This window comes from Carassius carassius, chromosome 44 (genome assembly GCF_963082965.1).
Source record: "Carassius carassius chromosome 44, fCarCar2.1, whole genome shotgun sequence".
Taxonomy (NCBI): Eukaryota; Metazoa; Chordata; class Actinopteri; order Cypriniformes; family Cyprinidae; genus Carassius; species Carassius carassius.
The window spans coordinates 2,547,573-2,559,851 of NC_081798.1; the positions used below are offsets into that span (position 1 = coordinate 2,547,573).

General features: G+C 33.0%; 1 protein-coding gene across 4 annotated transcripts; it reads right to left on the reverse strand.

Moving 5' to 3' along the window:
* Positions 1-6,612: 6,612 nt before the first annotated feature.
* On the reverse strand, positions 6,613-8,207 carry ccl25b (chemokine (C-C motif) ligand 25b). 4 transcript variants are annotated; one of them, XM_059537230.1, is made up of 5 exons: positions 8,113-8,207; positions 7,922-8,011; positions 7,300-7,414; positions 6,714-7,184; positions 6,613-6,662 (listed from the first exon to the last, which is right to left on the reverse strand). In XM_059537230.1, the coding sequence occupies exons 2-4, from the start codon at positions 8,004-8,006 to the stop codon at positions 7,082-7,084; spliced, it is 303 nt and encodes a 100-aa protein (XP_059393213.1). In that variant the 5' UTR covers positions 8,007-8,011; positions 8,113-8,207; the 3' UTR covers positions 6,613-6,662; positions 6,714-7,081. The 4 variants fall into 4 exon arrangements, with proteins under 4 accessions (XP_059393213.1, XP_059393212.1, XP_059393211.1 ...); XM_059537229.1 differs by having other exon boundaries at positions 6,704-7,184; XM_059537228.1 differs by having other exon boundaries at positions 6,700-7,184.
* Positions 8,208-12,279: the final 4,072 nt, after the last annotated feature.

Consider the following 12,279-nt stretch of genomic DNA (forward strand, 5'->3'; position numbering starts at 1 on the left):
ATTTGTTGTATCACTGAGCGGTTGAATGTTTGTTTGATATAGTCTGAGGCACAGCTTTTGGTTGAGTGTAGTAAATATTTGGTTACTGTCTGTTCTGGCCTTGTGTAACAAAGTTCACATGTATTTGTACAAATTTGATGCTTATTTAATGGACTCCACCGCCATCTGTTTCTATTAAAATAGCTGAATTGCTACTTGAGATCTCAGGCAGGGTTTACATTGACTGTTTGACGTAAAGGATTAAACGCTAATCCAAATGAGCGTGGTGCTTTATAAAAAGCTTGTTGTATCAGCGATTTCTTCGTATTCTATAGAATCAATCTTCTTTATTTTTCCTGATAAGGAAAAACAAGCAAGCCATAGCACATTCACATCAGGAATGGAGGAGATCTGCCAAGACGCTGTTTTTACAGGCATAATAGTGTTTTGTAGTTACACACATATGCCTTTGACTTTCTAAATCAGATTTAGAGATACATTTCATGTTAATAAACCATGTTACTCAATGACATGACATATAGATGTAAAATTGTTATTATACCATTGCGTCATTTGCAGCATGATGTCAATTTACAGTCAATTTACAGTCAAGCGTTGCATGTGTTTTATTGTTACATGATTGCATGTTAATATTAACAGCTTTTTGTTTGAGACAAATATATTGGATATTGCTAATATGATACATTTAATATAACCTTATGTCACACAAATTTCAGATGTTACATGAAAATACATTGCATTATATTTTTGTATATGGAATATGAGGAAATGTTATAGAAAAAAAAACAGAAGGGGCTTTTATCCAATACATATATTGATTATTTTTATTTGAAATGTAACCTGGATTGTTGAAGTTCCTAAGCTTCAATAAAAGTAAAAAAAAGGCAAAAGATAAAGTGTACACCTCTATCATAAAAATCATAAAAATCCATACTGTGGTTAAAAAAGAATCTGATCAAAAATTATGTCACACAGTTGTTTATTTTCTTATGTAATCCAATGCATTTTGTTGTTTCTGTGATGAATTGGGTAAGCTAACAGAACAAAAAGAGTAAATATGTACTCTGGTGATTAATCACACATCAGACTATCCAGTAATCCAAATAACCAATGAAAAGAGTTCATTTTGTACTGGATCCTCCGAATTGCTCATTTTGGATAAATATCCAGTGCAAACAAGTATGGGACTGGATTAACTGTCCTAAGGTGTTTTTAGACCCATTCAACCACAAAAATAGACTTACTGTTCTTGGTTTTTGCTATGCCTTTAAAATTTAGACTCTCTTATATACATTTCTCATATAACCTATCTTTACAGCAACAGGACCCTTGAATAAACATCCTTTCAAATCCGTCTTAGACGTGCAACGCATGCCAGAGATTTACTGTCCTCGGAACAAACAGTTTCTTTTCCTCTCTCTGTGAAATCATTTGGCCTCAATTTCACAACACTTGTACACTTCCTGCACACTACTAGTTTGTGCTTGCAGCGTTCACGGTTTCTACAAAGTGATTGTCAGTTTGCTGATTGATAGAGATTTTGCAATCCTCTTCTTGGCCGCTCATTCCAGACTTGTTCACACAGGCTTTGGCACCAAAAAGTGACTAATGAAGATCACAAAAGATCGCTGATATGCTTTGATATCAGATGCTAACTGCCACCTATTGTACCATATATTTCACAATATTAACAGGCAATTCATCTTTTGTTTTCCATCTAGATAAACTCTTAAAAAGCATTTTTCAGTGTGCATCCTTTTTATGTGTAAGAGACAAGATCTCTATTCTAAATCTTCCTAAATCATAGGACACCTTAGATATAAAATAAGAACTTAAAATAAAATTATTTTTGTTGTGAGAGTGCATATTATATATTTGAATACATTTAATAATATATTGATGATACATATATTACATAATATATTGCAAAATATACAAATGATTGCCGCTTTCAATATATTGCAATATATTGGAAAAAATATATAAGAATATATGCCTAATATATTACATGATATTTTCCAATATACTGCAATATATTTTTGTTTCATAAGGGAAAGCATTAAATCCATAGTATTAACCTTATTATCATAATATATTTATTATTCCCCTTTTTATAACATGCTTTGTTTAAAGCTCCATCACAATCTGTTAATCGCATACTACAACGCATGTGCACTTGTAGTGTACTTCATATTTTAAAAATAATTATTACTTGCAGACAGTATAATATTAATTCAATAAAAGGCCATATACTTAAAGTCAGTAAATTATCATGTTTCTTAAGTACATTTGTAAATAGTGTACTTTGTTGTAATGTCAAAGTAAAGGTTTTGCTTTAAACATTTGAAATCATTAGGCCTTAGTTTTAGTAATCTTTCACCATGCTTGCACTTATTTGATGTATTGAACATAGTAAAGCATAAATTATTTTAACTGTAGTAAGTCTTTTAAACATTACATTTAAAGTCAATGTATTCGAACTGTTCTAAATCAAAATTTCATCATTATAAAGGTGCAATTCGTGAATGCTTGTCAGTGTATTCGGCAGTACACTTCAAAGACACTGCATATGAAGACTTATGTACATGGTTCAAAAAGTAAATGCATTTCATATAAATCTAAACAGATTTGATTGCAAACAGCATGTAATTAAGTGTCCAAAAACATTACATTTGGATCACATGCAGGTACAGTATTATTTGAATCCTTTTATTTCCATAGAAAGTGCTCTTTTTAAAGGATACTAGTGTATTTCTTTTGCACAAGGTCAAAGCCTTACTCTTCGCTTAGATTGAGCAATCTCAGCACATTGCTCTTTGCACTTCTGTGGGAGATGCTAACTGCATTTCATTGTCTCTGTAGGGTGAAAATAAAGTTGAATCCGACCACTGCTTTAACTCAGACTGTGGATTATTCAGAATGGAATTCAGTGGTTTCTTAATAAATATCTCAGCACATTAATCTCACTCAGTAAGATGTTCAGTCAATGTTCAGTTTATAAATGTAAGATTGTTTGTCGTAAATATAGTGTGTCCTCTGGATGACCTAGTTTCTCTTTAAAGATGATGTTTTAGAAATTATTTCACAAATCAGACTTAAAAAAGTGAAGTGTTACAGTAAGTTTGAGTGAACACGGGTCAAGTTGTTATTGGAAATGCAGACAGGTCAAAAGCAAGGGAAATAGTCCATGTGACAGGCCGACGCTACTAAATATTCATTTCCAACCACTTGTAACATTTCTCATGGCTACTGGCCAACAGAACCCACTTTCTTTGTATTAGTCATGTAATGCAAATGACAAGTTTGGAGTTGTTGCACAATGCTGATGACATATTGTACTGAAAACACACATCCGCCCTGAATATTGAGTGTGTGAGAAAGGTACGCTACATTGCAACGTTTGCAGTTTAGTGATAAAAGCCACTTAGTCACAGAATCATGTCAGAATCAAAACACCCTTAGGCTTTGTTTCTTTATGTTAAATGGCCGTTAGGATATTGTCTTCAGTTTTATACTGACACCTTTGGTGTGGATGGAGATGCGAAAGGTTCCAAGGGCTGTCAAGCAATTCAAATGTTTATCTAATTAATTGCATGATGTGCTGATTATTTAATCTAAATGAATTACTCCCCAATTATCTCCCAAAAGATAAAGTTATTAATGTTAAAACATGAAAAAGGCATTACATAAAGTAGATCTAGAAGGAAATATTTTGATCGAACATTGAATAAATGGGTATTAATGTTTTGTAAAAAAAAAAAATGTTGATATATGAAGTGATACTTTCAATACAACTCAGGTGGTGGAAAGTCACTGTGTTAATGAGTCAAAGAGCTGATGCATTGTAGAACTGCATGCAGTGTAAGATGATGTACGGGTCTCACGATAAAATTAACATCTTTAAATCCATCATTTTACATTTCTCCTTTGTTTTTACACGGGTTATATCATTTGCAATGCTTCTTGAGATTTTAGTCCTTATTTAATGTTTTGTACCTTTTTTTGTACCTTTATGTCCAACACTTTTTTTTGGGCTATAATGAGAACTTTACAAAAAATCTTTATTGGAAAAAGAATAGGAAAAATACATCCATAACTAATGCCACAAAAGTGTACAAAAACAGGATCATTTCAGAGATAATTCTAAAAAACAAACAAAGAAAAACAACAACAACAACAACAAAAGTATTGCTCATTATTTTACATTATAAGTATGTTCCAACACTTCATGACACAACAAAAGAAGTGTAGCTGAATACTGACACAACTCTTTTCCTTCAAAACACAGGCTTTCAGTATAAAAAAAAAGAAAGAAAATAAAATCTATTTTTTATCAAATGAATGCTTATGGTGACAAGGTACCCTGAACTGCCAGAAAAACACCATTAAAGTTCCATAACAAGTTAATGCAACTCTATTTTACACTATAGTACCCTGTGTTAGAAAGAGATCAAAATGTACAGCCAGACTGTGTGCACAGTGCAGTTATGCCATCTGAGGCTAATTTCAAAGATTATAAAATAGATATTTTATCCTGAGGCAGCTTTGGATGGCTGAGCGTGACATGCTCACTGATTAATTGCCTTTCTGATGAATTTTAGCCATTGATGTAGTTGTACGTTGTATGGGGCGTCTAATGATGAACCAAGCATGATAATTAATTACATGTGTGTATGAAAGATCACAATGAAACAAAGAGTGAGAGAAGCACAGCTGAAAATGTTTTAGACTAGCTTAAAGAGATTGTAGAAAGAAATTGTAATTCTGGCATCCTTTGTTCGCCTGCCTGTTGATCCAAACCGGATTTTCTTTCTTCTGTGTAGATACTGATGAAGAAAAACAGTGTTTATGTATATATAATGATAGCGGAAGACCGATGTTGTTTGGACCATGATGTCTTTAAGTCATTCAGGTTTGAAACAATGACACTATTTATCTTTGTGTTACTACTGTGCTATCAAAATTACAGTGCATGGTCACTTTTGTACCCACACTCTATGCCAAAACACTTTGACTTTGTCTGGTTTCCTTCCTTCTTATCATTTCCAAGCAAAATCGGTTTTTATTGCCAACATTATCAAAGAGGGATTTGCTAACTAAACACTTCATTTAAAACCATTTAAATAAGGAGGGAAAAGTATGCCTTTGCTTTTAGAATATTTATATTTTATGTATATATAAATATGTATATTTTTATTTGAAGACTTGGAATATATTTAGTTTTTTGTCCCTTTTTCTGAAAACTGTTTTTGCAGTATGGGAAAGTGCAGCATTAAAGGGTTATTCCATCCAAAAATGAAAATTCTGTCATTAATTACTCAACCACATGTTGTTTCAAACCCATCCAAGATCTTTCTTCGTCCTCGGAACACTAATAAAATATTTTTTGAATAAATCCAAGAGCTCTCTAACCCTACATAGACAGCAATGTAACTGGTATTCAAGGCTCACATTGTTAAATCCAATGGAATTAGCTGAATTTTAGACTGTTTTAAGAACAGAGTTAAGAAGTATCCTTTATTTGTAATTTCACTTGTAACTTTTGTTGGCTTTGAAAAATACTGTATATTTGTAATGATCTAAAATAAAGATGCAATTTAGTACATTTAAAACATATTAATCTTAAATGTATTTTTGAATAACAGTTATATACTTTATGTACTTTATATAGATTTGTTGCTTTTTGTGATCCTGGCCAAAAAACATTGTATAGTCAAAAAATTTGCATTTTCATTTTTTGCCAAAAATCATTAGGATATTAAGTAAAGATCATGTTTCATTAAGGTATTTTGTGAATTACCTAACGCAAATTTATCAGAACCTAATTTTTGATATGTAATATGCATTGCTAAGGACTTCATCTGGAGTATCTTATATTTCATTAATATTATATAATTTGCAAGTAATTAAATATGCTTTAAAGATCTGAAGTACACTACAAGTGCACATTAAGCACAGTTAAGTGCTCTAATTAATTTACGAGGGTTTCGTTTTTGTTTTTTTTCAGGATTTCTTCTTTTAAAGACCATATGATTTTAGATGACTCATATTGTCTCGTCACGTGTGGAATTGAAATTGAATAGTATCCTAGAAAAAAGGTGAAGTTCTTAAGTGAAATGCATTATGTTTTAAAAATAAGACTTTCGCCCACACAGCGAGATTAAATGGATGTGATGACAGATTTAGGCCTAGAGTATTTGAATCACAGCTATTTGGCATGAAATGGAGAAACTCGACTCAGTAATTCATCTCACCCCGGGCAAGTTCAGGCATCACTTGTAACACCTCAAGCTGATACTTTGGCATCAAAAGATACAGAGATAAGAATCCTCTAAATCATTCACAAAGAGCTAAAGCAAGAACAAACGCATGCTCTGTGGCACTGAACCAACAGGGCAAATTAATTTTGTTAAGAAGGCTGAGGTAATGAAAGGCAAGTTGCTTTTTTTTACTAAGCAATTCATATCTAATTTATAGGCTCAATTAAGCATTATTATTTGTATTACATTTTTATTAATTATGAATAGATTTTTTAAATTGATATTACATGCTAGAATAGTAGTTCAGATGTGCTTAACACATGCACAAAAGAAAAAGACATGACAATTTAAATGCACAACTCCAACTCTTTATTATAAAAAATGCATTAAATGTATACTGCCCTCTTATACACACTGAATCACACACACACACACACACACACACACACACACACACACACACACACACACACACACACACACACACACACACTTACATGTAGGCTATGCGGTTCACAGGTTATATTTGACTAAAACATAAAAAAAAATATATATATATATACATAAAGTGAAAAAAGATAAAGAAGAAAAAGAGAACAAACATTCACAGTTCGTACATTCATATTGTTCTAATACAATGAACAGAAGCAGACCATATACAGTTCATTATGAACCTCTGCATGAAGATAACAATTCATAGGTGTAGAAAATATGAATCAGCAGGATTGATAGTGGTAGAAACTACATACTGTTACATTAGTGTGTTATAAACATAATAAAGTTTGGTCTGCGGTGGCGTGGTCAAAGCTGCCTCTCAAACACTATATTTTGCCAGTGTTGTTCTCACTCCTTTTCTGTATCATTTGATTTACCCATTTTATTCTCGGATCAACACAGATCTCCCTAAAATTCTTCAGCTTCAAGCTGTGTGGAAAACAGAAAGAGAAAAGGACATCATAAATCTACAACCGAGTGTTGCTTGTGCAATGACTTCTAGCTTTGAAAGCGATTGTGTTGATGTTTTTTATGTTGTACTCACACAACAGCAGGAATGTTACATCCTCCATCGGTTTTCTGCACTCTGAAACTCAAGATATATTTATTGAGGTTCCTCCTTACATGCGCATACTGCAAACAGCAGTTTTCATAGGAACCTGGGAATAAATCACAATTATATTTAGTCATTTGATCTATCCTGAAAAGAGGCATTGAACACATCCAATTAATCAAGAAATTTGTAAGTACAAAAACTAAAAAAGTATTTTCATATCAACTTTTATATATTATCTTTATACACCATAAAAGTGGTAACATGCACTTGTTACCTATTTTCACCTGATTTAACCCATAGAAATGAGTTTTGATTGTACAAATTAATGTATTTATGGTGAAACAGTGTTTTTAAATCATATCTTTGGCTTGAATAGAACCAGTTCATTTAAATACTAATAATTTTCCAGTGTATTTATCTATGCATATGCTTCTTTGTATATAGTTTTTCCTTAATGCATTTAATAACAAAATGATCAGATGAAATGTTTTAAAAACGATTTAAAATCAAAAATGTAGAAAGGTGCAAAAATTAAAATGTTTTATTTAAACAAATGATATATTTAAAATTACATTATTAAGTCATCTCACTTAATTAACCGAATTCTTACCTTGTGCCACACTGGGATGCACGCAAGCCAGCAGCAAGAGAAAAAACAGGATTTGAAACTTCATGGTTGATTGCTTTGTTTCCATGTAAGCTGCAAGAAAAGACGGGGAAATGTTTAGTGCAATTTTAAATGTATCATGTGCATCTACTAAGCAAAAACACATGGCTGTAAAGTGCTGAATATTGTCTCACCTTAGAGATTCTCAGAAGAATGAGGTTTTCTTCACGGCTGAAGCTGCTCTTATCTCCTGCTCTGTTTCACTCGTTTCGCTTTTTATAGCAACAAAACCTGATGCCACGCCCCCCGTCACATTTTTCCTAGCTTTTCAATTCTGATGCATTAGAAGATCTTAATATGAAAGTGGATCCTGTCGATTGACTTTATTATTTTGAAAAATTGCAGTTGACTTAAGAGTTCCCGCAATATAAACATTAACAGGAGGCCTGGAGCAATATCTCTAATATATCTCAAATGACAAACCTCTATATTTGGTCAGCAGTGAGATGTTTCAGCATGGGGGAAGGAACCGCTTAGAGAACGGACCCCAATTCTCACCCCTGCGAAGTATTGCACAATACAATGCCTTTGCCAAATCCTTTCTCCCCTAAACATCTGCTTTAGGACTTTTAACGGCCTGTGTGCCAATACAAACATGAAATGCAATATTGTGCAACAAGAATCCGCTAAATTGATCACACTTTGTCCAACGCTAATCTTTTTCCTTACTCAAGGATGTCTCAACTCTGATGACCGTTTACTGTCTTGGCCTCGACCTGACCTGACCTAAACTGCAGCATTTTGGCCGCGTCTTTGCTTTTATGACAGCTAGTGATCTTCTGCAGGTCTTTGCCTGTAAGACTAACAACAATTCATGGAGTGCCAACAGCGCAGTTCTTCTGCATAAAGGGGAATTCCAGTTTTTGATAAACAGCATTTAACCGGAAGAATCTTATCTTTTGGTGCATTTTATTTCAATGATTCCAGGCTGTCGTATAACCTTCAGACCTAGAATTCTGGAGAAAGTGCAGTGTTTCATGTGAAGTTTCATTCCTTTACCAAGTGTTGACACTTGAGGGGATAAAGCAAGGGTCAGATTTCACTACTAGCAAAGAGAACATCACGTTTGCTTTCAAAGAACATTAGAAGCCACTTACGTTTCTTTGGGGACCAACATTTTATGTTTCCCAGCGAAATTGATGGCTGGAATTTTAAATAGTCCCATATGGATAACTGTTGTATTGATTCATTCAGTTCATCTTTTTGTAAACATTCCTTTTTTGTTGTTTTTCATAAAAAAGCTGACCCGATGTTTTCTAGAATTCTTCAGAAGTACAGATATGATCAAACTACACTGCAAAAAAGAGATAGGTCTATTCATGTTTTATTTCTTTGTGACATGCCATCAGTCAATTTATAATAAAGTCATATTTCCAAGTCGTTATGTTGCAGATGGTCCTGATTTCATCTGTCTCTAATTTCTGAGGTGAGGCCTACAGTACAATTTATGTGACAATAAATATGTGACATCTTACTCCACTATCCTCAATAACTGTGAGCACCCCATATTCTTTATGCATTGCTTTGGGCTGAGTAATGAAGAGGCTTTATGCTCATAAACTAATGCATTTACAGGCACAGTCATACTTCATTTTCTGTTTTTGTGGCAAACTCTTCAAAAATCTAATGAAATGCAAGTGTAAAATGTATAAACATGATTAACTGTGCAAGACACTACACAATCTTTTAATTATTATTAAAAAACAAGAATCATATAAACCAAGACCATCAATAACAAAGTAAGCATACACACACTTGTAGTTGTAGTTATAATATGAATCAAGAATAAATAACAGCATTTCCCAAAACTGAATGCAATTCAAGCCTGAAAAGTGTTAAATGCAAACAACTGCTGTTCTTATAAAATTACAAATTAAGTTTTACAAACACATTAAACTTCCACTCGGATCAGGAATCGAATCATTGTGGAATTCTGATTTAATTTCTAAATAATTTAACATGCAATTAATTATTAAACATGCATTTTTGGATGGACTGTATTTATTTAATTTTACTTTTTAATTGATCTCTTTTTATTAAAGTGCGAGAGTCATAGAAATCAAGGACATCAATATCAAACTATCAAAGTTTAAGTTCAGATTATAATATTCAACTACAACAACAATTAACCTATAATTCATACAAACGTAACTACAGAACATGTACATAACAGCGTTTCTAGGGAAAATTATTTTCTAGGTTACAAGAAATGTATAAATAAAATTCACAGACATTTGGGTAATATCAACAGTACCCTGTATGGTCCAAACATCAGATCAAAACTTCATGTAAGTTGTTTCTGGCTCATTTATGCAAAATGGGTTTTCATAAACCTTAACCTCAAGAACCGAACATGAAGAGATCCTATTTTTAATCGAAGCAATCTGTGGGAATCTGGACACACATAAGCAAAGGCGTTCTATCTAGAGCATTTTCAGTGGTGGGGACATGCTGGGGTACTGCCTCAAAATAGGGTGGCCAACAGAGACAAAAATAATAACACTGAAAATCTGTGGTACACTATTAAAAATAGTTAATCTGCAAATGCAAGCTTAACTGTTTACATCTTCATCTAATCTCATTTTGTTAGTGACTCTTCTTTTTCTTTGGATTGTTTTACTAAAGACAATATATAACTTGATTATTTTGTGGTTCCTTCTAGCTAAATTTCACATAGATAAATAAAAAATCTGGTTCTCTTTTTTTCTTCATTCAAAATTGGGTTGCACTTTATTTTACAGTACGTGTACTAACATGTACTTATAGTGTACTTACAGTGTATTTATATAAGAAAGTTCTGGTAATACAAGGTAACTACATGGGGTAGGGTTAGGTTTAGGGGTAGGTTCAGGGTTAGTACCTAGTTATTACATAGTTATTGTAATTACTATAATAAGTACATAGTATGTACATGGGGAACAGGACTGTAAAATAAAGTGCTACCCAAAATTGATCCAGACAAGTACATGGAAACTATTTACACTCTGTCAATCCTAAAGTAAAACTGCATCTCCATATCCATCCTGCGTCCTCTTAGGTGGTACATTTATTATTTTTATTTATTTGTTTTACCTGGCAATACATTGATTAAAAAAATTAGCATGAAAACCGTCAAAAAAAGCAATCGCAAAAAAAAAAACAGATCTAGGATTCATCAAAATGAATTAAAACGGTGAAATGCAAACTCAGAATATGACTGTCACATTAGGTGCAATAGGGGATGAACAAAGACAAAGATGAAGATATGATAATAATACAAAGTCTTTAATAATCCACAAGTGTTAAGCCACACACACACACACACACACACACACACACACACACACACACACAAGACCATGAACACACCTACACATAGTTGTAAACTAAATACCGGATCACCAAAGGCTGAACAGAATACAACTTACTGTATAAGGGGAATGTTTATGAGGATAATGAATGACACACCTGAACTTAATGACATAATCAGACAGAAACTAGGTCAGTGAACATGAGGGAACAAATGAAAACAAACACAAAAGTCGAATGTTGAAGTGTCTTCTCCTGTGTTCGCCTGAGGTTTATTCATTACACTTTGGTGTGAAAGGGCTTTTACATTTGCTATAAATAGAACTTAGATTAAAAACAGTAACGCAAAAGTAATGCAAAAGTAACATAATGCATTACTATCCAAAATTAGTAATTAGTTACTTTCTAGGGAGTAACCAGAGGTGGAAAGAGTACAAAAATATTCTACTCAAGTAAAAGTACCATTACATTAATGAAATTTTACTTAAGTACAAGTAAAAGTACCAGTCTAAAAAATCAACTCAAGTAAAAGTAAAAAGTAGCTCATTTAAAATTTACTCAGAGTAAAAATTACTTAGTTACATTTTAACAGTGGGAGGGAGTCAAAAATGGGACAGGCCAAGGGTGTCAAACTCAGTTCCCGGAGGGCCACAGTCCTGCACAGTTTAGATATAACCCTAATTAAACACACCTGATCCAGCTAATCTAATCATTTAGGTTTATTTGAAAACTACATGATATGTGTGCTGGAGCAGGGTTAGAACTAAACTCTGCAGGGCTACGGCCCTCCAGGAACTGAGTTTGACACCCCTGGGATAGGTCTATTAATCTCAAACTAGTTGTTTTTAATTAAAGGAATCAGTTATTTAGAATAATAAAACATTTGGGCTGTTATCTGGCAAATCAGTATCAACAAACTCATCTTTTCAATACAGAGGAAATGCAAAAGCTTCATCGGACGTGGCATTTAGATGTATTACACACTGTTTAGTGCAGGACAAGAATGCCTTTAA